This window comes from Theropithecus gelada, chromosome 19 (assembly GCF_003255815.1).
Source record: "Theropithecus gelada isolate Dixy chromosome 19, Tgel_1.0, whole genome shotgun sequence".
NCBI classification, from domain to species: domain Eukaryota; kingdom Metazoa; phylum Chordata; class Mammalia; order Primates; family Cercopithecidae; genus Theropithecus; species Theropithecus gelada.
The window spans coordinates 9215854-9242288 of NC_037687.1; the positions used below are offsets into that span (position 1 = coordinate 9215854).

The 26435-nt window shown below is 45.1% G+C and overlaps 1 protein-coding gene and 1 pseudogene across 3 annotated transcripts; one reads left to right on the forward strand and one right to left on the reverse strand.

Annotated features, from left to right (window-relative positions):
* Positions 1 to 87: 87 nt before the first annotated feature.
* LOC112613176 (zinc finger protein 266) lies at positions 88 to 24583 on the reverse strand. 2 transcript variants are annotated; one of them, XM_025368460.1, is made up of 11 exons: positions 24326 to 24583; positions 24135 to 24219; positions 23819 to 23882; positions 23083 to 23254; positions 8361 to 8514; positions 7356 to 7604; positions 7068 to 7197; positions 6793 to 6919; positions 6139 to 6219; positions 3996 to 4084; positions 88 to 2209 (listed from the first exon to the last, which is right to left on the reverse strand). In XM_025368460.1, the coding sequence occupies exons 8-11, from the start codon at positions 6824 to 6826 to the stop codon at positions 764 to 766; spliced, it is 1650 nt and encodes a 549-aa protein (XP_025224245.1). In that variant the 5' UTR covers positions 6827 to 6919; positions 7068 to 7197; positions 7356 to 7604; positions 8361 to 8514; positions 23083 to 23254; positions 23819 to 23882; positions 24135 to 24219; positions 24326 to 24583; the 3' UTR covers positions 88 to 763. The 2 variants fall into 2 exon arrangements, with proteins under 2 accessions (XP_025224245.1, XP_025224246.1); XM_025368461.1 differs by lacking the exons at positions 7068 to 7197; positions 7356 to 7604; positions 8361 to 8514; ... (2 more) ...; positions 24135 to 24219; positions 24326 to 24583 and having other exon boundaries at positions 88 to 1280; positions 1533 to 2209; positions 3996 to 4078; positions 6793 to 6841.
* Positions 2373 to 2943, forward strand: LOC112613180 (annotated as a pseudogene). Its single transcript, XR_003116927.1, has one exon. The product of XR_003116927.1 is annotated as a 60S ribosomal protein L21 pseudogene (transcript).
* Positions 24584 to 26435: the final 1852 nt, after the last annotated feature.

The window sequence follows — 26435 nt, forward strand, 5'->3', positions numbered from 1 at the left end:
GTTGGACAAGCTTGATCTAAAGCTTTTCCCAAGTTCCTCACAGTGTTAGTTTCCTAGGGTTGCTGTACAAAATAACACAGACTGAAAGATTTAACCAAGAGAAATTTATTGCCTCGCAGTCCTGGAGCCTGGAAGTCCATTATCAAGGTGGAGACAGGGTTGGTTTCCTCTGGAGGCCATAATGAAAGCATCTGTTCCAGGTCTCTGTCCTTGGCTTGCAGATGGCCATCTTCTGGTGGATTCAGTCTTCTCCGTGTGTATCCTTCCTTCACTTTCCCTTATAGGGACACCAGTGATGTTAGATTAGGGATCGAACCTAACAGCCTCATTTGAAGTTACTGACCTGTTTGAAAACCTTATGTCCAAATACAGTTATAGTGTAAGGAACTAGGACTTAGGACTTACAAATAAGGAGTGGGGCATCATCCAGACCATACCATTTAAATTGCAGGGTTTCTCTCCAATGTGAGTTCACATATGCACATTAAGGTTTGTGGGATTCAGAAAGGTATTCCCAGATTCTCTACAGTATTCATAGGGTTTCTCTCCAGTGAGATTTCGGATGTGTTTGGTAAGGCTTGACAATTCCATGAAGTCATTTCCACATTTCCTGATGCAGGGTCTTCTCCACTGTGAATTCACACGCGTTCATTAGGACCTGAGATACAAAGTTGCTTCCACATTTTTACATTCATAGGGTTTCTCCCCAGTGTTTTCATGTCTTCAGAGAGAACGCAGACACCTTTAGGTCTTCCCACATTCCTTACACTGATGGTCTCTCATCTGCATGCCTTCTTTCATGATTTCGAAAGGAACTGGAAGAACTGAAGGCTTTCCCACACTCTTTACATTCATAGGGTTTCTCTCCAGTGTGAGTTCGTTCATGTAACTGAAACGAATTGGAGTAACTGAAGGATTTCCCACACTGTTTACATTTGTAGGGTTTTTCTCCAGTGTGGATCCGCATGTGAAGGTTAACACAAGTGGGAAACTTAAAAGCTTTGCCACATTCCATACACGTGTATGGTTTTTTGGCACTGTGGGTCCGCATGTGATTATTAAGACTAGAGGAATGCGTAAATGCTTTCCCACATTCCAGGCACTCAAAGGGCTTCTCTCCAGTGTGAATTCTCAAATGTCCACTAAGATTTGAAGAAATAGCAAAGGCTTTCCCACATTTGACACATTCAAAAGGCTTCTCTCCAGTGTGAGTTCTTGTATGTTCACTAAGGCGAGAGGATCTGGCGAAGGCCTTCCCACATTCCTTACATTCATAGGGCCTCTCTCCACTGTGAGTTCGCGCATGCTTAGTAAGGTCTGAGTTCTGAGTGAAGGCTTTCCCACAGTCCTTACATTTATAGGGTTTTATTCCAGTGTGAATTCGAAAGTGATCACTGAGGCATGAGGAATTTCTAAAGTATTTTCCACATATCTTACATTCAAAGGGATCCTTTGCAGTGTGAGTTTTTAAATGTTCAGTAAGTTGAGAAGATGTAGTGAAGGCTATCCCACATTCCTTGCATTCATAAGGCTTCTCACCCACATGACTTTTCATGTGTTGACTTAAGCAAGAGGAAACAGTGAAGGCTTTCCCACAATCCTTACATTTATAAGGTTTCTCTCCAGTGTGAGTTTTTCTGTGCTGAGTAAGCTGACAAGACCTAGTGAAGGCTTTCCCACACTCCTTACACTCATAGGGATTGTCTCCAGTGTGGGTTCCCATGTGAATATTAAGGTATGCAGAATATCTAAAGCCTTTTCCACATTCCTTACATTTGTAGGGTTTTTCCGAACTGTGACTTTGTATATGCACAGCAAGGTCTGTGGAGTGAATAAAGCCTCTCCCACATTCCTTCCATTCATGGAGACTTTCTCCATTGTGAGTTCTTAAATGTCCCTGAAGCTGTGAGTGATTAACGAAGGATTTCCCAGAGTCACTGCAATCAAAAGCTTTATCTCCTGTGCATATTCTCTGGTGAACAACATCTGGGGTCAGGCTGAAGGCTTTTCCACACTGACTAAACACAGAATGTTGCTCTCCAGTAGAGGTTTTCTTGTGCAGAGTAAGGAAGTCTACTCCATACAGATGACACTCAAATGCGTTCTCACTATTTTGAGTTCTCACGTGTGTCTTAAGGCATGAGTGTTCACTGGGGACATCTCCACATTGCTGAACATCATTGGCCTCCCCTCCATTGTGGCTTCCTATCTGTTGATAAAGGAATGAATGATGATTAAAGGACTGTTCAGACTCACTAACAGATTCCACTCACCAGAAGAGAGGAACATTGTGATGATTATTTTCGTGTTTACCATTTTCATTACACACATACAAGTACTGCCCTTTTGGTTTCTTTCCAGTGGAATGATGAAAAGCTCCTGTCCCTTTTGGCCGGAACTGCCATCTTCCAGTAATTTGCCAAAATGACGAACACAAAGGGAAAGAGGAGAGGCACCCGATATATGTTCTCTAGGCCTTTTAGAAAACATGGAGTTGTTCCTTTGGCCACGTATATGCGAATCTATAAGAAAGGTGATATCGTAGACATCAAGGGAATGGGTACTGTTCAAAAAGGAATGCCCCACAAGTGTTACCATGGCAAAACTGGGAGAGTCTACAACGTTACCCAGCATGCTGTTGGCATTGTTGTACACAAACAAGTTAAGGGCAAGATTCTTGCCAAGAGAATTAATGTGCGTATTGAGCACATTAAGCGCTCTAAGAGCCGAGATAGCTTCCTGAAACGCGTGAAGGAAAATGATCAGAAAAAGAAAGAAGCCAAAGAGAAAGGTACCTGGGTTCAACTGAAGCGCCAGCCTGCTCCACCCAGAGAAGCACACTTTGTGAGAACCAATGGGAAGGAGCCTGAGCTGCTGGAACCTATTCCCTATGAATTCATGGCATAATAGGTGTTAAAAAAAAAAATAGAAGACCTCTGGGCTGAAAAATGTTTCTCTTCATTGAGTAGAAGTGTGGTGTCCTCTCCCCCAAAGAAATACTTAAAGCAAATTTTAGTTGTGTCCTAATTCATTATGTAATGTCTTTCCTATTCAAATTTAATGTATTCCTTGCTGAAGGATGTAAGGTAGCTTATTGTGCAACAGATTACTCAGTTGGTTAGAAAATGGCCAGGTATTATGTATGAAATATTTGTACTGGTTTGAAGATAGTCTTAAATCATCAAGGAAGATATAAAGTAATTTTTTTTTTTTTTCAAAAAAAAAAAAAGAAAAGCTCCTGTCAGGCTGTGCCATCTACTCTCAAATGTCTGTAGAGTTTTATGAAATTGCTTTAAAAACTCACTATCTAGTTACAAATGTGTTCTTGACGGGAACTCTAAAACACTTAAGTGTTGGCTGGGCACGGTGGCTCACACCTGTAATCCCAGTGCTTTGGGAGGCCAAGGCGGGCAGATCACCTCAGGTCAAGAGTTCAAGACCAGCCTGGCCAACATGGTGAAACCCTGTCTCTACTAAAAATGCAAAAATTAGCCAGGCATGGTGGCGCGTGCCTGTACTCGCAGCTACTCAGGTGGGTGAGGCACAAAAGTCGCTTGAGCCCAGGAGGTGGAGGTTGCAGTGAGCCAAGATCGTGCAATTGTATTCCAGCCTGGGCGACAGAGCAAGACTCTAAGAGAAAAACAACAGTAAATGTCAAGCTAGGTTTCAGGCATCCCCAGGTCATCGTATTGAGTCCTCTCCAGAGTCATTATCCCTCTGGGGAAATGCTACTTATCTCAAAGAGCTCTCATTCTGCTAATTTTCTTTTTTCTTTTACTGTAATTAAATTAATTTAGTTTTTAGAGCTAAGATGTTGCTATGTTGACCAGGCTGGTCTAGAACTCCTAGCCTCAAATGATCCTCCCACTTCAGTCTCCCAAAGTGCTGGGATTACAGGTGTGAGCCACCATGCGCAGATTTATTCTGATTTTCTATAATGAAATCCCCAATCATCTCTAAATGTGAAAACTAAGACGTATCCTTGTTAATCTTACCATTTGAATCCCACTGGAGTTTGGCTCCCCCAAAAAATCTTGCTGAAGGGCTGACTCTTTGGTTTTAAGTTGCACTTTCCATTCTGAAGCTAAAGAGAAAAAGAAATGTAAGGATTTAGAGACACACAGGGTAGACAGATGGAGCTGAAAATGAGAGAGATCATTTGTATTTGTTTTCTTTTTTTTTTTTTTTTTTTTTTTTTGAGACAGAGTCTCGCTCTGTTGCCCAGACTGGAATGCAATGGCATGGTCTTGGCCTCCCAGAACCTGGGAGGTCTCTGCCTCCCAGGTTCAAGTGATTTTCCTGTCTCAGCCTCCTGAGCAGCTGGGACTACAGGCACGTGCCACCACACCCAGCTAATTTTGTATTTTTAGTAGAGATGGGGTTTCACTATGTTGCCCAAGTTGGTCTCAAACTCCTGACCTCGTGATTCATCCGCCTCAACCCTCCAAAGTGCTGGGATTACAGCCGTGAGCCACTGCACCTGGCCCCTGTATTTGTTTTCAAATTAAAACATGGTAACAAAAAACAAGACAGATTGTATATCAAAAATGTAGCAATAATAAGGATATAGCGTCAAAATTTTACATAGTTTACTACCAACTGATTCTATGAAAATTAAAAACTCATGGTGAACACAAAGAATATTACCATGGAAGGGAAGTCAAGGAATAGGACAACAAACACACATCAAAACAGGGAACTTGTTTTTCTTCTTTTTTTGAGACAGAGTTTCACTCTTGTTACTCAGGCTGGAGTGCAATGGGACAATCTTGGCTCACTACAACCTCCACCTCCCAAGTTCAAGCGATTCTCCTGCCTCAGCCTCCCAAGTAGCTGGGATTACAGGTGTCTGCCACCACACCCAGCTAATTTTTGTATTTTCAGTAGAGACGGGGTTTCAGCATTATTGGCCAGGCTGGTCTCGAACTCCTGATATCAGGTGATCCTCCCGCCTCGGCCTCCCAAAGTTCTGGGATTACAGACATGAGCCACCGGTGAGTCACCATGCCCAGCCTTTTTTTTTTTCAAGACAGAGTGTCACTCTTTCAACCCAGCTGGAGTTCAGTGGCACGATCTTGGCTCATCGCAACCTTCGGCTCCTGGGTTCAAGCAATTCTCCTGCCTCAGTCTCCCTAGTGGCAGGGACTACAGGAGTGCGCCACCACACCCAGCTAATAGTTGTATTTTTGTCGCAATGGGTTTTACCATGTTGGCCAGGCTGGTCTTGAAATCATGACCTCATGTGATCCACCCGCCTCAGCCTCTCCAAGTGCTGAGATTACAGGCGTGAGCCACCACACCTGGCCTAAAACAAGAACTTTTAAAGAAGAAACCAACGGGTCCTATCACAGGAAAAAATGAGTAGACAAAGTTAAGACTATGAGAAGCTAAAGATTTCTTAACTTCTAAGAAAGAAATGGCCTAGCTGGGCAAGGTGGCTCACGCCTGTAATCCCAGCACTTTGGGAAGCCGAGGCAGGTGGAACACTTGAAATCAGGAGTTTGGGACCAGCCTGGCCAACGTGGTAAAACCCTATCTCTAATAATAATACAAAAAATTAGGTGGGCATGGTGGCACACACTTGTAGTCCCGGCTACTCAGGAGGCTGAGGCAGGAGAATCACTTGAACCTGGGAGGCTGAAGTTGCAGTGAGCCAAGATCACACCACTGCATTACAGCCTGGGTGACAGTAAAACCGTGTCTCAGGGAAAAAAAAAAAAAAAAAAAGGCCTCAACGTTGTGAGATAAACTGCATCTTAAAAAGTTTTCTCATTATGGCCAGGTGCAGTGGCTCACGCCTGTAACCCCAGCACTTTGGAAGGCTGAGGCAGGCGGATCATAAGGTCAGGAGTTCGAGACCAGCCTGACCAACATGGTGAAACCCCATCTCTACTAAAAATACGAAAATTAGCTGAGCGTGGTGGTGTGCGCCTGTAATCCCAGCTACTCAGGAGGCTGAGGCAGGAGAATCGCTTGCACCCCAGAGGCAGAGGTTGCAGTGAGCTGAGATGGCGCCACTGCACTCCAGCCTGGGCGACAGAGCGAGAATCTGTCTCAAAAAAAAAAAAAAAAGTTTCCTCATTTTACTTGTAAACATACTGAACTTACTGACCAGGGCAGTCCATCATGAACACTCACCTTGGAAATCACCTCTCTGCACTGTCCTAGACTCTTCTTGTTCCAGCCAAGAGATCAGACTGGGTTTGAAGAGCTGATACCCTGTGCACAGAGAAAGATTCATTACCAGAAGAGGCTCATGCAAGAGATGACAAATCTTTCCATAACTCAGTAGCTACAGTTCCAATGGAAGCAGTGAAATTATTTTAAAAGGGCTAAAAATGCAAATATCATCTGTCTGTGCCCCCAAAAGATTGGTGATCTCTGATCCCTGAAACCCAAATCCAGGCTGATGTACATACTTACAAAGCACTAAGACTTTTATCCAAATAGGAAGTTAAATGAAACAAAGAGCTCTTCATTCTCATGGGAAACAACTATACATCTCATTCTTCAACATTATAGCACATCAGATTCGTGAGAACTTGTTAAAACACCTGACAGGGCCCCTGTTGCAGAGTTTCTGACTGAGTATGTCAAAGGTGGAGACTGAGAACGTACAGCTCCAACAGTGCTGATGAATCTCTACCACCAAGTAGAAGAAACCCTATTAGGGCAGGGACTATGTCTGTTATTTCCCACTGTGTTCAGAGTTGCTGTCTCTGATGTGCGATACAGGAAATACATAACATAATCTGTTCCACAGCAGGTTACAAGGGATGAGGCCAGTCTTACCTACTGTGGCCAAATTCTTATAGTTCTCTAGCATCACATCTCTGTAGAGGTTTCTCTGAGTTGGGTCCAGTAAAGTCCATTCTTCTGGGGTGAAGTCCACAGCCAGATCATCAAAAGTCACTGAATCCTAAACCATCACACACATGCTGGCTTGAGTCACATAACATGTCTACCGGTGTTCGCTGCAAAATGCAATACCTACAGAGTCTGAGGGCTCACACTGCCTACCCCAGAGTTCACTGGTCCCAGGAGGTCCTCTATCCACACTCACTCACTGTCAGTCCCCTCCAGTGACATGACTTGAATGGCACTTCTTACACATGATTGTACCTAACACAACCAGACTGGGAGGTCATCTGATTTCCCTCCACTGCAGCACACTCTTGAGCAGATGCTAGATAAACGCTGGTGAATGGATAAATTATCTCAGCAAAGGATACTTTTATGTCCCTTACCATGTGTCAGAACACTCAACAAAATAAAAACTATGCAGTTGGGACCATGAGGGAAGACTAATTAATCAACACTGAAATACTGGGATGGCATTCAAGGCAAACCCTCACCAATATGACAGGCTCCACTCCTTCAGGGAATCTGACTAGGGACTCGGTCCTTGAAGGAGGCTTTATTTGCTTTAAGAAGCTCTGGAGATAATTCTGTGTAGAAGGAAATGTGTCTATCTGGTGATGCAAGTATGATATTTTGGAGAAGGATACACTCCCTGCATACCTGATAACAACTTGTCAGACAGTCAGCCACCACCCTTTCCACTTCTGTCTTTTCTTGAAGGCAGACTGGGTCCCTGTAAAGACCTCATGGAAAAGAAAGAAGGCATGAGAACCCAGGGCTGACCATAATTCCCACATTCACACACCCCGAAGTCCTGCGGTGAGATTCCCATATACTGCTGCACGCTCAAGAAAACACACACATACACACTACCGCTATCAATTCCAGGGCAGTTCTGCCTCACCTAAAGGCAAAAAAAAAAAAAAAAAAAGGATGGTCAGCCATGCTGCCCACTGGGAAAAGGGTAGTAGTCTTATTTTACAGATAATGAAACTTAACCGTGGAAATACATAGCACCTCTTCCCAAAGCACACACAGCAGGGGGCTGCTGAAGCATTCTGCCAGGTGCGATGGCTCACGCTTGTAATCCTAGCACTTTGGGAGGTCGAGACGGGCAGATCACTTGAGGTTAGGAGTTTGAGACCAGCCTGGCCAACATGGTGAAACTCCGTCTCTACTAAAAATACAAAAAATTAGCCAGGTGTGGTGGCACACGCCTGTAATCCCAGCTACTCGGGAGGCTGAGGCAGGAAAATCGCTTGAACCCGGGAGGCAGAGGTTGCAATGAGCTGAGATTGTGCCACTGCACTTCCGCCTGAGCAACAGAGCAAGACTCTGTCTCCAAAAAAAAAAAAAAGAACAAAGCATTCCCTAGCCCACGTTGGCACCTCAGAAATTAAGTTGCAGTGTTAATGATCAGGCACAGGCCACTGAACTCCACATTGTGCAGGGGGACACCTAAAGCAGGGTCTCTGAAAATGAACAGAAACAGGACTTACCATAGGATAAATCAATGGCTGCCATCCCACAGGGCTGACGGCTAAATGTGCTTCAAAATGCCTTTCCTTTACTCCAAGGATCACTCCAGGACAGCTTAGGAATCTACACGGACAGAGGTAACCTCCATTCTCTTTATCCAGTGTTAATGGTGTCCTGTTTGTATAAATCATTAATCAACAAGCATTACTTATCAGTCATCAGACATCATTAGCACTCTCTCTGCAGGGCATATAAGTGAAAGCCACTGAAAACGGTGTACACTACAAATATTAGGACCACCAGCTTCCACTACTGAGGAACGGTGTGTGTCGGAAGCCACACTAGCAGCTTTATATACATGCTTAATTATCATAGCCACTCTTTACAGTAGGTATCAATGACCCCTATTTGACAAAGAAAAAAACCAGGCCGGGCACGGTGGCTCACACCTGTAATCCCAGCATTTTGGGAAGCTGAGGTGGGTGTGTCAGTTGAGGTCAGGAGTTCAAGACCAGCCTGGCCAACGTGGTGAAACCCCATCTCTACTGAAAATACAAAAATTAGCTGGGCGTGGTGGTGCGCGCCTATAATCCCAGCTACTGAGGAGACTGAGGCAGGAGAATCGCTTGAACCTGAGAGACAGAGGTTGCAGTGGGCCGAGATCACACCACTGTACTCCAGCCTGGCAACATAGTGAGACTCTGTATCAAAAGGTAAAAAAAAAAAAAAGAAAAAGAAAAAAAATCTACATTCAGACAACACTTGGCTTTGGTCCAGAATCATCCAGTTTGGAAGTTGCAAACCAGGACTTGAACGTAGGCAGTTTTGTCCCTGACACCCAATCTGTGGCTGGTCTGACTTTCCCACATGACCAGCGCTGGTCTAAACCTGCACAGTGCAACACCATGGCCACTACCCACATGTGTTATTGAACACCCACTCCATATTAACCTAACATGACCAAAGAACAGAATGTATTTTAATTGAATAAAATTTATACAACTAAAAATGTAATAAAAATTAATCGCAATCTTTAATAAATCAAACACAGAACAACAGTGCAAATACTGATTGACAGAATGGAATCTGAATGATGAAAATCACTGAAAACTGAACAGTTCATTATCCATGAACCAGCTACACCCCCACAAGGACGCTACAGCCTTTCTTCTACGAATGAGAAGGCCAACACTCTGAAACCACACTGGGTCACAGAAGCCCCACGCCCAGACTCCTGGTGTAGATTGTGCCCACTTCCATGGGTTTCAAACTGGGGATCCTTAGGCTGAAGAGGGCCACAAATGTGTTTCGTTTGGTGAAATCTAAATCAATCATGTTCTTTTATTTAAACCTGAAATATAATTAATGCACAATTAAAAGTGCAGATCTTAGGTATTCAGTGGATGAATTTTGGCAATCGCATACACTTGCGTAATCAAAAGCCTCAACGAGATGTAAAACATGTTCGTCTCCCCTGAAAACCTTCTTGCCCCTTCCAGTCTATTCTTTCACTCTCAACTCCAGATAAGCACTCTGTGATTTCCCTCATTTAGCAGACACGACACTGGACAGGTAAATTAGGCAGTGTGCTCATCTCTCGCAAATGTACATCCTATCTTCATTTTTCTTTACTATTTAAATAACATGAGATAAATATTCTAAAATCTCCCACTGCAACTGTGGACTTGTCTATTTCTTCTTGTGTATCTGTAATGTATACTCCTTTACACATCTTGTAACATTACTGGGTAGATAGATACACACATTGTATCTATCTGGGTATCTAAAGTATCTAAAGTATCTAACATTGCTGGGTAGATAGATACACACATTGAACTTTCCTATTTTTGGAGCAACAAAACCTTTTATCATAAGGAACTCTGTGTGTCTCCAGGAATGTTCTTGGATGATGCTGGGTGACAACACTGCGACCTGCTTTTCTTTGTGGAGTCTCTGTATCTCATGGGCAGCCTTAGGTATCTTTGGGTGCCAATGTTCTCCTTTACCTGGCATGGAGCCTAAAGGCACCCATTGATGGCTGGACAGACAACTGAGATCCTTCTAGACACTGTTAAAGTACACCCAGACTACAGCCCCTTCACAATTCATAACACAATACACATCTGAGTTTTGAGGAAATGTATTGAACTACTCAATGAATGCGAGGGTGACAGGAATACTGTCTCTTTCTATGCACTTATCCACCACCCACGGCCTGTCTGCATACCAATGACTGGTTTCCCCTGGTCGCCTGATGTGGATACTTAGTGCTCTCAGTACCCTTACTGGCACCCTAACTTCCTCTGCTCATGAGCCCAACAGCCAGGGTTGCCTGCATTCCAGAGGGCTGTTTCCTGCTTTCCCCAAGTCTGACGACTAGCTCTAGCACCCCCCAAAAGTACAGAGCAGAAGCACTATAGCCCTGCTAAAGGCTGACCCTGAAGGGCAGTACTAAAGGAAAATCTTCCCAGTGGCAGAGCTTCGGGCAGTGTATTGGCCTGCTTCTGGGTCTGCAGTAGGAGTTGACAAGATGCATGCATACACAAACACAGACTCATTAAGAGTTGCCTATGGCTTGGCTGGATGGTCAAAAATGTGGGAGGAATGCCAGGCGCGGTGGCTCACGCCTATAATCCCAGCACTTTGGGAGGCCAAGGCAGGTGGATCACGAGGTCAGGAGTTCGAGGCCAGCCGGGCCAATATGGTGACATCGTGTCTCTACCAAAAATTAAAAAAAAAAAAAAAAATCAGCCGGGCATGGTGGCTCACACCTGTAGTCCCAGCTACTCGGGAGGCTGAGGCAGAAGAATGGGTTGGGCCCAGGAGGTGGAGGTTGCAGTGAACCGAGATGGTGCCACTGCCCTCCAGCCTGGGTGACAGAGCGAAACTCCGTCTCAAAAAAAAAAAAAAGTGTGAGGAACCAGAGTGGTAACAAGGAAACCTGGGAGAAGGTACATGGACGGACCTCACTGAAAGGACAGATTGTGTCCCATGTGAATGCCTACCAAAGGTGATCCACTAGAAATAAGGCGGACAGAATCACGCACACTAAAGATACCTGTTAACTTTTCCTAGCTACCTCAGTGCTTGCTCAATGGGCCCATTAAAAAATGTCCATGACAGCAGGGATAAAGGCTATGCATGGGCTCAGCAATAAGGACTTCCCCTTACCAAGTCTGACTCAGCTAACATTACTGCTGGGCCTAATGTTCTACTTAAAGCAGAACATTAACCCTGAGCACCCAATATGGCGCCATTCCTTAGAGGAGACCAACCAGCCGTGCTGTAACAGGTCCTCTTCTATCAGGAAATATAACTCATCCTCACCAGAACAGACTCATGTTCTGCTGTGGATTTGCCTTTCGACTAGTTAGGCTTCTGCTGGCACCACCATCCACGGACTCACAACGTCCTTTATCAGCAGTCACGGCCTCCACACAACAGAGTTTCTAAACAAGAAAAGCATCTCACTGCAGGGAAGTGCAACAGTAGAAGCATGTCCTTAAAATCAACTGGTCCCATCGCACAACCCATCACTCAGAAGCAGTGGATCTACGTGAAAAGTAGAATCACATACTGAAAACTCAGTTACAGGGCCAAATGGGAGACAACCCTTAGAAAGGAATTCTATCCCATAGGTCAAGGAGTATGCTTTGAGTCAGAGAGCCTTCCATGGTACTGTCTCCCCACAGCCAGAATACATGGGTCCAAGAATTGATGAGTGGGCCAGGCGCAGTGGCCCACGCCTGGAACCCCAGCACTTTGGGAGGCTGAGGCAGGTGGATCGTTTGAGGTCAGGAGTTCGTGACCAGCCCGGCCAACATGGGGAAACCCCATCTCTACTAAAAACACAAAAAATTAGTTGGGCATGGTGACACATGCCTGTAATCCCAGCTACTTGGGAGGTTGAGGCAGGAGAATGGTTTGAACCTGGGAGGCGGAGGTTGCAGTGAGCCGAGATTGTGCCACTGCACTCCAGCCTGAGTGACACAGCAGGACTCCGTCTCAAAACAAAAAACAAAACAGGCCAGGCGCGGTGGCTCACGCCTGTAATGTCAGCACTTTGGGAGGCCAAGGCGGGCAGATCACAAGATCAGGAGATCGAGACTATCCTGGTTAACACCATGAAACCCCGTCTCTACTAAAAATACAAAAAATTAGCCGGGCGAGGTGGCAGGCGCCTGTAGTCCCAGCTACCAGGAGTCTGAGGCAGGAGAATGGCATGAACCCGGGAGGTGGAGCTTGCAGTGAGCCGAGATCGCGCCACTGCACTCCAGTCTGGGTGACAGAGTGAGACTCCGTCTCAAAAAAACAAAAACAAAAACAAAAAAACAAAAAAAATAGAACTGATGGGTGAAGGTGGAATTAACTGCACAGACAGAAGTTTGCTTCCACTCCCAGCGACTCAGAGCACTGCTGGTCCAGAGATCTTCTTAGTCCCTAGTGGAAAATGCCTCCCCCAGGGGGTACTGTTATGGTTCCAATGCACTGGAACAGGAGATTGCCACCTGGCCCTTTTGGGCTTCATATACCACTAACCCAAGAGGGAAAAAAAAAAAAAAGCTTAATCTACTGGCTGGAGTGGTTAATCCCAATTATCAAAGGAAAACTGTGGCACTGCTAGACAACTGAGGCAAGGAGGATGAAGTGATGAAGTGTAGAACCTCTGAGTACTTCTATACTCCATAGAAAAGGTTAACGGAAAACCACAGCTGAACGAAGGCAGGACAACAGAGGACTCAGACTCTGGGCGAAGGAAGATTTGGATCGCTCCTCCCTGGTACAAAACCCGGAGCAGCTGAGGTTCAAGTGGAAGGCTGGGAAAATATGGAATTAGTCACTGAAGAAGTAAACCGTGGACATCAACTGCAATCTCAAGACCAGTGACAGAAACAAGAAATGTAGTTTTGCACATTTTCTCTGTGCTTGTTATATCTATGTATGTCTATATCCATGTGTTTATTTAAATGAACCATTTACTTCTATCTTTTTCCCGCTTTTATTTTATATACACATTATTAGAGGTTACATGTGTAACTGTGTCTTTAGGAAACAGAATCGTTAGAATGGGACTAAATTTGAGGAGTAACTGACACGGCCCGCGGTGGGAAAACAAAGGACTGTTTGAACTGCGCATCTTCTCAGTCTGGGGATGGGTGAGGACTTCTTCCCTCGTATCTTCTTAGGCAGGAGTATAGACTTGTTTAATTATTCCAAAGAAGCTCCTATGTGTGTAGGAGAGTGCATATGGATGGTAAAGAACCAAAGAGTGAAATATGCCAGTTAGCTGTTTATGTATCTCAGCTCCAATACCCCCATCGCCTTTGTCTTAGTTAAAACTTCCCCTGCCTGTGTAGCTGTTTGTTACACGGCCCGCTTGTTCCTCACCTCACTGGCCCCAAACCCAACACATCTCACAGTTGCTGACTACAATGAAACTTAGTGGCCAACACCAGAGTCATATAAATAAGACCTTTCCTTTGTGCAGCCAATCCACAACCCCCAAAGAAAGGCCTGAGGGATAACATCCATGGACCTTAATAAAGCAAGGCCCCACAGGTCCTCTCTCTCATTCCTGTCCCACAGGTTGAGCACCCGGCTGTCTCTGGACTTCCATCAGCCTCCGAGAGCAGCCTCCCGTTCCAGGGATCTGTGAGTAGGAGGACGCTTCTGACATTTCAGGTGTTTTGTTGTGCTGCCTCCTCTACATCTTGCCTGCCCAACACACTGGAATGTAACTCTCCTCCCCGTCTGGGTAGGGCTAGAATTTGCAGCCACTCTTCAGAGAGACAGAGAGAGACCCCTCAGACCAAAACAGAGGAAAAGATATTCAGTGCAGTGAACAGGGTGTGTAGTCACAACCCGAGGGACACAAGCCCAGGCCTTCAGATTGCTCTTGGCCTGCTTACTACCTGGCCCACCCACACAGCTGACGCCACATGGGAGGGCTCCGTGGCCTGCTGGGGTGCCTCCCTGCTGCTGTGCACTGCTGCCTGGTGTCTTTGTGGAACGCTGCCAAAACTCCCCTCCCTAAATTGGGTGCGTCCTCCATAGTCCAAGTGCTCCCTGGGACTCACCAACTGCTAGCCTTGGGAGGGCAACAGGGGTATGACACTCACTATCCAAGGCTGCTGTCACTTCCCCAGATAGGAACTGCTGGGCTGGAGGAAGCCAGCTGTATTCCCAAGGCCTCACTCTGGCACCGCGGGCTTGCTACTGAGAGGCAGAAGCGGGTAAGGCAGGCTCTGGGCCAATCAGAGCGTTAGCGGAGTGCAAGAGGAAGACCGGCATTCTGACTGCCCGCTGAGTGGAGAGGCAGTACGGACGAGACCACCAGACTTCCCACCCTGACAACAGTAGCAGCCCCTTCACTGGGGAGATGACGGCACCTCGCAGGCAAGGCTGCTGCCGGGGTCTGCTATTCCCATGACACGGTCTTCCCTTGCATCTGTTTCTCTACGCCCCCACCCTGACGAGGTCAACCGGGCGCCCTAGACAGAAAGGTGGCTGCCTACAAACGGGGCAGATGGGAAGCACAAATGGAGGCCAGAGATCAAAACGGGGGCCAGTCGGGACCACTGGAAGCTTATCAGGCAAGCAAAGGAAAAAATATTTTAGTCACCTGGAGATACAAGCCATTCTAAAGATTTTACTTAGAAGAAAAAAAGAGAGGGAAAGAGACTGATTATCTTGAGTCTGGACTTCCCAGTCTTCTACTGCCTAGAAGCACTGGGCCCCTTACCCCTCCTTCTTTAGCTCTTATCAACCAAAGGCAGAAATTAAGAACCCTTCAGGCAGTTAAAAGCCTAAGACCAAAAAAAGAGAAAAAAGAAAAAAAAAAAAAAAAAGGAAAAAAAGGCTCGGGCTTTGGGAAGTTACAAGTTCAAGAAAAAAAAAAAAAAAGGAACTTTTTTTGAACTTTAAGTACAAAGCAAATGCCAGGTCTAACAAACATAATCCCGCTAGCCCTAGATTACTCAATGATTTAAACACAGACCATGAGACACGGGGAAAAAAATAATAGGTAATTAGATTTTAACTAACATTCGCTAAAATGTACCAATTAACAAAACTGCATAGGCCTACTCAATCTGGGGCTCAAATTACACTTATACCTGAGGATCCCACTAAATTTAAACATTGTGCTCCCTAAAATCTTAAAAGGGTAAGTAAATACAAGAGAAAAAAATTAGGTATGCCTCGCTTTAACTGTAGCCTTCAGTTTCCCATAGTCATAGGACCCGTTGCCCTAAAATATTCCATATGAGGCATAAATATGCTAACATAAATAAAGTGAGACTTTGACACTTACAAATTGTCTGGATAAAATGGGACCCCATGGATAATCAGTTAAGATACTTCACATGGCCCAAGGTAAGTTACAATAGGGCCTCAAGGATTAAAACTTCTATAAAACCTAATTAATGAAGGGGTGATTATCTCTACTGCTTCTCCATTTGACAGCCCAATTGTGCCTGCTCTTAAATCTGAAAACAAAATAAAGGGCACCTCATGCTGGATTACTACGGCCTTCACATTGTGGTCCCATCCACCAAGGCGCCCACACCCAGTATTATTAAAACTCCTGCTTCTATTCAATCAACAACCAATAACTATTGTGCTTTTAATTATAAATTTGGCTAACGTAACGTGTTCTTTTTTTTTTTTTTTTTTCTTGAAATGAAGTCTTGCTCTGTCTCCCAGGCTAGATTGCAGTGGCGTGATCTCGGCTCACTGCAACCTCCACCTCCCAGGGTTCAAGTGATTCTCTCCCCTCAGCCTCCCAAGTAGCTGGGATTACAGGTGCGTGCCACCATGCCCAGCTAATTTTTTTCTTTTTCTTTTTTTTTTAATTAGAGACGGGGTTTCACCCTGTTGGTCAGGCTGGTCTTGAACTCCTGACCTCAAGTGATCCGCCCACCTCAGCCTCCCAAAGTGCTGGGATTACAGACGTGAGCCAACATGCCCAGCCCGGACAACACATCTTGTTCAGTGCCTATTTCAACAGCCTCTCATCTGCAGCTTGCCTCACCCTCTGATGGGACAAAACACACCTTTTCCAGGCTACCCAACAGATCTGTCATCACGTAGGATCTTTGCAAACGAGATCTTAACAACATTCACCTTCTCCAGGAACGCAGGTATGCACTGCACGGATAACAGCCTTCCCCAAGGAAACTCTCTTGACCTGCTCATTAAGGGGAAATAATTCCAATATCTTTTAGTAATTTTTGGGTTCTGGTGGCAACATATTCCTGATTTACAAATTATACTTATAAATTAAATTAAAACCAACAAGCGCTCCTATTAATGCCTCGAAGAAAAAAAAAAGAAAACGGGAAAAAAAGCTGGGTGCGGTGGCTCACGCTTGTAATCCCAGCACTTTGGGAGGCCGAGGCGGGCGGATCACGAGGTCAGGAGATCGAGACCACGGTGAAACCCCGTCTCTACTAAAAATACAAAAAATTAGCCAGGCGCGGTGGCGGGCGCCTGTAGTCCCAGCTACTCAGGAGGCTGAGGCAGGAGAACGGCGTGAACCCGGAAGGCAGAGCTTGCAGTGAGCCAGAGATCGTGCCACTGCACTCCAGCCTGGGGGACAGAGCGAGACTCCATCTCAAAAAAAAAAAAAGAAAGAAAGAAAACGGGGAAAAAAAAAACCAACTTCCTAAAAGGACCTCCTTCATGATAGAGAGACTGGCAACTTTTTAAATGCCTGCTGGAGTCTCTGGACCACTTATGATGGTCATTAGCTGCCCCAGGTCCTCTAGTAAGAGACACTGCCCCTCCTGACTTCCTGTTATTCACCAGTAAAACAAGTGACTGGCCATCTACAAGGCTGTCCTGGAAACAGAGGATCTCATAGACCTGAGCCTGTGATCCTCCTATGCAGCTGCCCACTGTGCTCTGGGTCAGGGACACAACCCCCCACAAGCTCTGCCAGGCCACTGAGGCCTCCCTAGGCCACGATGAAGCCAATCTCAGGCCCTCGGGTCTAATCCACCTGCAGGAGGCAGTGGCTTCCCCTGTCCTCAGTCCCTTGCCTGATGCCAGGGTGCTGAAGGAGGTCACCCCTCCGTCCTCCAGGTCCTCTGACCACCTGGAAAGCCCTTGGGATTAACTGAGTGAACAGTAATGGGAGTTCATAGACTGTGGAAAGGCCACTGCTGACCATCGTAAGTGATGGAGCTCAGCGGAATGCTGCTGCCTTCCATCCCTTAGCCAGGATGTCCCAAATAAAGGACAGGACCCAAGAAACTACGTGCCTGGCCAAATTTCAGGCAGCTGTCTTAGCACTGGATGCCTGGGTCAACAAACCGTCCCACCTTCTTCACGGTTACGATAAACTATTGGGTCATTACCTAAAAATTGTCCCTTTCAAAGTGGGGGAAAAAAAAAAAAAACCCTGGGAATCTCTTGTCTGACAGATACCCAAAATATAAAGCAAAATCTCACATCTCTCCACATACTAAAAGCCACAATACAAGGCCTTGCCAGGACACTACTTATTCCCTTTGGAGTTACAGACTTCATTAGTAACCTAGATATATGTTTCACTTCTTTTTTGTCAATTTAATTTTTTTTTTTAAGAGGCAGAGTCTCGCTATGTTGCCCAGGCTGGTCTCAAACTCCTGGGTTCAAGCAATCCTCCCACTTCAGCCTCCCAAACTGCTGGGATTACAGGGGTAAGCCACTGTGCCCAGCCCATGTTTCATTTCTTAAAACACATAATGCTAGCCCCTCAAAAAATATATTCAATAGAACTTTCATTTCCCTAATAGGTCTCAGATTACTGGTTTCACTGAAAGACAGAAAAATGTCCTCAAATAACTACTTTTCAAATTCCAGTCCAAAAAACAGACTCCTGAAATTCTCTATCATGCTCTAGGGCTTAACTTATTTTCAATCTTGCCCATCCCATAAGGGTTGAAGGCCAAATTGAGGGTGCATAGTCTCCTGGAACTTACTATCATTACATTGTCCCAGAGGCCCAGCAGCTGCTTATCTGACAGGGGACCCATCTGAACGTAAACTTCCACCAAAAGACACAAAAACACGTTGTCAGGTACAGCTACATATCATTCTATTAACGGTTCATCTTACTAGGTGCTGTGTTGGTTTACAACCTGGAGGGCCACATCTACTTCAGTGGGTATCCACTTTAAAAGGATACCCCAGTGACACCCTATTGACTTTGTCCTAGCCCAAAATATCACCGCTGGAAACACTGCCTCCAGCAACACAGCCCCGACCCCAGACTCTGATGGTGGAGATGACCCCACCATTACACTAAAACCTCCACACAGTGATACCCGTGGACTGCCTCTCCTAAAACACAAATGGACACAGAACATTTTTTTCGTCCTGAACTGTCTGCTTAGCCCATGATCCTGGTAGAGTATTTGCTTTCCGCTCATACGTGCACACCCATATACCCTATGCCTGGAGGAAAATCTGGTAGGAGTTACTAAAATTAATGGAGATTACTGTTTTCCCCAAGAGGCACCTACCTCATGGCAGTAAACTCCTTAATCCCAGGGAGGGGACCACCTACTCCCTGATGCCTTCTACTGAAGAAGGAATTCATGAATTTTACAAGTATAATTAAAGACAACCAAAAATTTTTACTTTTTCCTTCAAAAGCTAAGTGTAGCATAGCCCCTCCCCCTACCCCCCCCACCGCCCAGTAGTCTAAGTTAGGGAAGAATACTAACTGCCTGTTTTTTCTTCTGTGCTCAGTAAGCTTTATCTGTACTTGCTAGTTTCACGTTCCTTGGGGCTCAGTGAGTTCCTACTTCATCTTCCTAGTGCAGCTGCAAAGTTACAAGGTTAATATAGAAACACGGTCTCCCAGGGATGTGGAACACGTAGTATAGATAAATGTAAAAGACTAATCAACTGCCTCTGTTCTCGCTTCTGTAACTATGCTTCCTGCATCAGTAGCTCCCGGCCACTGACTGCTTAAAAGGTGGCTGCTTTCTTTGTTCAGGACTCAGACTTTGCTGGACCCTAGTTCTACTGAGCCAGGTGATCACCTTTTAATAAAGACGTTTCCTGAACTCACTCTGTTCAGTCTCTCCCATCTTTGATTGTCCCACAACACTACTACCCTTCCCACTTTCTATCTCAACTTCCAGCCTTGCCTATCCAACCACAACCACGCCTGCCCCTTGGTTACACACAATACCACTAACCTTTACATATGCTTTACTAAATCATCAGCTCATATCCTCCAACATAACTGCCCTACATCCATTTTTAGGCCTGATGTAAGTTATTTGGAACCGAGTCGGACCCCATCACCTTTGGCTTACTTAAAACTTCCCCTCCCTGTGTACTGTTTGTGACATAGCCTACTTGTTCCTTACCTCACTGACCCCAAACCCAACACACCCCACAGCAGCTGGCCATAATGAAACCTACTGGCCAATACCAGTCATGTAAGTCAGTTCTCCCCACCGCTCAGGTCTATCCAATCCACAACGACGCTGGGAAAGCCTGAGGGATAAGGCCCATGGACCGTAACAAAGGCACAGTCCCACAGGTCCTCTCTGTCTCATTCCCCACCCACTGGTTAGCACTCGGCTGTCTCCTGACTTGCCATCAGGACCTCAAGGGCAACCCTCTTCTCATGGATCTGTGAGGAATAAAATGTTTCTGCTACTTGATGTGTTTTGTTGCCTTTTCTGTATCTAACCCACCCAACACACCAGAACATCTCTCCTCTTGGTCAGGACAGGGCTAGAATTTACAGCCACTCTCCAGAGACAGAGGCCTCAGGACTGAATTAGTGGAACATACAAAAAGGGGACATGGGATGGACACTGCACAAGGGAGCGTTGCCTCCTGGATACAATTGTGGCACGATGGTCAGCAGTGTGGGTGTGAGGGCACTGGAGGGTACTCTGTCCATGCCATGTGCCCAGAACACAGTCCTCAGGATACCACAAAACCCTGCCCCAGTCACCACCACCCTGTGGCCCTCCTAACACGGATGCCACATGCTCAAAACACTCCCACTAGCAGAGGCACCCTCTGCACATGTGCCAACCTGGCTTGATGGCTTGTGCCCCTCATGACGCAGACAATGCACATACCAGGATGCATGCTGCTGCATGACCTGTGCCTCAGAGGTTTGTTCCCAAAGACCTCCAAATGTGGACAATGATGTCCCAGGCCTTGCAAACAAAGTGGCATCCAAATTTTCTGTGCATAGCTGCCATCACCATCAGTGTGAGTGTGCCCCAGAGGTGTGTTTGTCACAGCACTTCCAGGGCAGACATGAAACATTCCAAGCCTCATAGCTACAGTGGTGCCCTGACTCCCCCTACAGGCTGACCCACCCATTGCAGCTGGCCTTTGACTTGGAACACTGCTTCAATCTTGCCTAAGGACTATGACCAACTCCAGTCTGAGTAACCCAGCAAACTTCACCATCCAGTGGGCTACAGCCACACTGTGGCCAAATATTTTAATATGACCCCAGAGATCCCCACCTGCTGGCATGCATACCCATAGAAAACACCCTCCTGTTGAGTGTATACATGACCTCTGACCCGTTTCTAACAGAAGAATAAGCAAAAATGAAGAGACTGCAGGTGTGACTGAGGTCTCAAGTCAGTTGGGTTTTTTTGTTTTGTTTTGTTTTGTTTTTAGACAGGGTCTCATTCTGATTGCCCAGACTGGAGTGCAGTAGCGCAATCTCAGCTCACTGCAGCCTCCACCTCCCTGGTTCAAGTGATTCTCCGGCCTCAGTCTCCCAAGTAGCTGGGATTACAGGCACCCACCACCATGCCCAGCTAATTTTTGTATTTTTTTAGTAGAGTCGGGGTTTCACCATGTTGGCCAGGCTGGTCTTGAACTCCTGAACGGAAGTGATCCAACCACCTTGGCCTCCCAAAGTGTTGGGATTACAGGCGTGAGCCACTGCACCTGGTCTACTCTTATCTTGATACACATATTGTACACATTACTGTTGCTATAGGGCATGTATGTGTATAAACCTAGTATGTACTGCCAACAGTTTCTGAAATTGGTTTGCCAATACACTCTCTAAAAAGTAGTATATGCACATCCTCAGCAACTTTATATTGGATCCGCATCAATGATTTCACTACGTGTGGCTGGAACCCCTAAGTGCCAAACAGAGAAAATGTATACAATTTCAGTCTTCACTTAAAGTCGTCAACAGGTTCTGGGAAACTGAGACTTTAAGCAAAATGACATCCCACAAAGCAAATTTTTTCCCATGCTAAGTGATATAAGCGAGTTAAGCTCCCACAGCATATTTCTGGTCACAAAAATGTCACTAAACTGCTAAATAAAGACCCCAAACACTTCTAATATTAAATACTGAAATAAATGTGAGCTATATATACATTTTAAAAAGACTAATAAAAATAGGATGTTTATCCAATTTTTGTTGAATCGGTGTGCGATGGAATTAACAGTGGTAGGTTAAATCAACAAATAAATGTTTCCAAAGCAAAAACTGTAAGGACTACCTCCTACCACCAAGAAGCTCAAAAACAGTAACAAATGGGGCCAGCTTGCTAAGTGGTACCATTTACTGTTGTACATTTGTATCATTCCCAAATGTTTTAGGAATTTTTATTTTACAATAGTTTGTATTCATTCATTCATTCTCCAATCCGCCTATTCCAGTTCCAGGATAAAAATGGCCAGAGCCCATCCTAACAGCTCAGGGCACACACACACACATTCATAGGGGGACGATTTAGACACGCCAATTAAGCTAACATGTGCATCTTTGGGATGTGGGAAGAAACCAGAGTGCCCAGAGAAAACCCATGCAGATGTGGGAAGAACGTGCAGAATCTACAGAGTGGCCCTACCGGAATTAGACTTTTTTTCCCCATGGATGTTATAATTAACAGACATTATTCTAAGATCTGTTGTATTTCCAGGCCATATGGCCCCTTCACAGCTTTTTGGCAGCCCACAATGGCAGGTGAGTTTTCTGGTCATTTACTTATATGGAGTGTATCAAGCCAACCCCCTAGGTGTACGAGTGTCTGTAAGGAATCACACAGAGTGTTTATTCCGGACATTCCTTCAGGGAAACAAAGGACTAATTTAGGTAGAAAGAGCCCAAAAGTGAATTGAAAAAAAACAACACTGAAAGAGGTTTTGTCTGTTTATGAATATACATATTTCCTAAGACTGATAATTAACATCAGTGAATTTTCACGGAGAGCTTATTTTTCAATGCTCAAGCACTGATTCTCATTAATCCCTTGAATTAATTTCTTATTCATGTAATGAAAATGCATTCATGCTTCTCCTATTTTCCCTTGATTTACATCATTTGTCAGATATCACTTACTTTGGCCAGGGACAGTGGCTTACACCTGTAATCCCAGCACCTTGAGAGGCCAAGGTGGGTGGATCACTTGAGGTCAGGAGTCCAAGACCAGCCTGGCCAACATGGTGAAACCATCTTTACAAAAAAAAAAAAAAAATACAAAAATTAGCCAGGCATGGTGGCGCACACTTGTAATCCCAGCTACTAGGGTGGCTAAGGCAGAAGGATGGCTTGAAAACTGGAGAGGTGGAGGTTACAGTGCTACAGTGAGCCGAGATCCTGCCACTACACTGGATCCTGGGCAACAGCGAAACTCTGTCTCCAAAAACAAGATATCACTTACTTTTTCCTGTCAGTCATACATTTAAGATTACATTATCCCATCACATTGTTTCCCCAACCAAAGAAAGAATACTGACTCTGTCAAACCTGGGGTAATCTTTGATGTACTCCTCTCTCTCACCCTAGAAATGGAGTCAGCCAATTCACAGAATGCTTTGGCCAGCTCTTATTTCCTTCCCTTTCAAACATGGCTAAATCATACCATATTTTTTGGTCTCAGCTTGAATATCACTCTTTTCTTAGCATTGCCTATTCCAAAGAAAAATAGAGAAAATAATTCTGCCCTCTACTTTACTTATAGACCCTCATCAACTTGTAATACACTTATTTGCTTGGTTACATGACAGCCTCCTCCCCTATTTTACAACCTCCCTAAGAACAGCCCTTGGCTGAATTTTTTTTACTATGCTTTAATTAACCATTCAGACACTCATTCTTTTACAGGATACACCAAGAAATGAAGGATACATTTAAACACAGCACAGAAGACAATCAGAACTACCAAAATGTGTAACTTTCTGAAAGAATGAATGACTCCGCAAAAAGACAATATAACGCATAAACAGTGTCTGCTAGTTTTAAAGAGACTAAAAGACATGAAAACTTGGATACATATTAGATTTCAAAACAATCAAAAGCACACATTGGAACAAAGTGGAAAACTGCACCTTTTTACACAGGGTACGTATTAACAACACTTTAAATTTTCTTGGTTCATAGTATTATGGTTTTAAAAGGACATGTCTTTATCTATAGGACACATATTAGCAAGCATTTAAACCTTAAGTGTCACGCCTGCAATGTTCAACTTACTTCAAAGCCTCCATTCCTTCTTCCTATAAGCCCCTGTTTTGAAGCTCTGTGGGGAGGTACAGGCCTAGGAAGTTCAGATAAAAAGAATAGCTAGTTGAGTATTCTTGCTTTTCTTCAGTAGAAAGACTTGCGGTCTACAAACGTTTATATTCACATAGAGAAATAAGCACACCCTAGATACCTAAAAAGTAGCTTTATGTTTCTATCTGAATGTAGTGCGTCAAAAGTAAATACAGGATGCGCAAAAAGAAAAACAAATTCTCAGATAAAACAGGAGGAAGAAGCCCCCGAAACCAACTTTCACCCCAGTACTCACCCGGACGCGCCAGACTCGCCAGGTCCAGGAGATGGGGGGGACGAAGGACCACAGTCAACCTGACTCGAACGGCGAAAACTCGTTTCTGGAAAAAAAAAGAAAGAAAGAAAAAAAAAGTCACAAAGATTGCTTTGGAGGACTTTGAAGCGGCAATCACCGTGTTTGCAAAAATCGTGAGGAAGCGCACTTACGAGAGATCCCGAAACGGCTCCTGGCCCAGGGCCGTACCAGTGACAGCTTGAGGGACTTTTTGGCCCCGGCGGACGCGAGGGGGGCAGGCAAGGCCTCTCTAAAGAGGCCCCTCGGCGGCCTGGGGCAAACTGGCACTTTCACCACCCCTTTCACCGCTGGCTCCCGCCCGTTATCCGACCTCGCCAAAGCTATGTCAAGCCCTAACATCACCAGGAAGAAAAGTGGTTTGGCTGCGCGGAGAAAGCGCCGGAAAACACAGCAGCGCTCCGCTGACGTCACTTCCGCCTCCAGCCTCAAACCTGGAGGAGAGCTTGGGGACTGCAACCTCAGCCAAGCTGGTTTACTCCCCATGGCTACGGAGACGCCTTGGAGACCTTGGAGTCGGCTCAGCTTGAGGGATGGAGGCCAAAAGGGGCCCAGAGCACAAGGTTGAGGTTAGAACCAGGCCTGCGGACGGGGCCCATACCTAGGGTGGGGTCGGTGGTGTTGGCAAAGTTAGAGGTGGGGGCTCCCCCACAGGATGCGCACAATGCTCACAAAAAGCTTTTCTTTTCACCTCCTCCCACGTTCCTAGCACCCTCAAAATGATTCTTCCGTTGATAAACCTGCCAGTCCATGATATGGCCTATCTCCTCCATTCATTCAATCTAGTTTTTTGGGTTTTTTTTTTTTTTTTTTTTGGAGAGAGGGTCTCACTGTGTAGTCCAGGCTGGCGTGCTGTAGGGCGAAACTCCTGGGCCCACGCGATCATCCCGCCTCAGCTTCCCGAGTAGCTGGGACTACAGGCGCAAGCCACCACCCTGGCTAATTTTTTTTTTCCCCCAGATATGAGGTATGTTGCCCAGGCTGATCTCAAACTCCTGGGCTCAAGCGATCATCCGGCCTTGGCCTCCCAAAAGGCTGGGATTACAGGCGTGCACCACGGCGCCGGGCCCAGCTCAACTTCAGGCCAATATTTCCCCTTATTTCATTTGTCTGGACACCATGCTAAATTCTAATCGTTGATTCCTTTGTGTTTTCAGTATGCTGATACTTTTTGTAAATGTTGATTTTTTTTTCTTTGAATATGTTTTCTGAGATCTTATCGTGAGTTCCAGGGCCTCCCATACTGCGTTGTAAAATAGCACTGGTATCAGACATCCACTTCTGCAGGAGTGATTGTAGTTTCTCCAGAAATCATTTTTGCTGTGGTTTGTAGTGGGTGGCCTTTCTGGAGTTAATGAAATTATTTTGAAAACTGTTTTACTAACATGAAGAACTGTTCATGTACATTATCAAATTTATTATGAATCTATTGAATTGATAACAATTTTGCAGTTAATTTTTCATCTAAAAAAGGATTTTCTTTTTTTAAGTTTCCTCTCTTGCATTAAGATGTCTCCATAAACTCTAGATTACATATAGATTGTCTAATTTTCTTCTGCAGCATATTACTTTAAAAACATTGAAATCTTTCATGCTCATGGAATGTGTTTCAGCATGTGGTGTGGGATAGTGGATACAGTATCTTTTCCCTCCAGAAACATGGCTAATTATTATAGTACCACATATTGATAAACTGTCCTTGACTTACTGATTTGAAATTCCATGTCTATTAAACTATAAATTCCTATGTATACCTGTATCTGATTCTAGACTCTGTGCCAGTGATACATTTACTTATGCCAATATCAAGATCATAATCTTTTCATTCCACTGGTTTTCTATCAACTAATAATATTCCATGGTAAAAAAAAAAAATAACGGTAGCTTGTTTGTTTGTTTGTTTTTGAGATAGTCTTGCTCTGTCACCCAGGCTGGAATAAAGTGGTACAATCTCGGCTCACTGCAACGTCCACCTTCTGGGGTCTAGGGATTCTCCTTTCTCAGCCTCCCGAGTAGCTGGGATTACAGGCACACACCACCACACTCAGCTAATTTTTGTATTTTTTTTTTTTTAGTAGAGATGGGGTTTTGCCATGTTAGCCAGGCTGGTCTCAAACTCCTAACCTCAGGTGATCTGTCCACCTTGGCCTCCAAAAGTGCTGGCGTGAGCCACCGCACCTGGTGGTAGCTGCTTTTTATGTCTTACTACCCTAAATGCTTAATAGACATTAAATTTTTATGCTC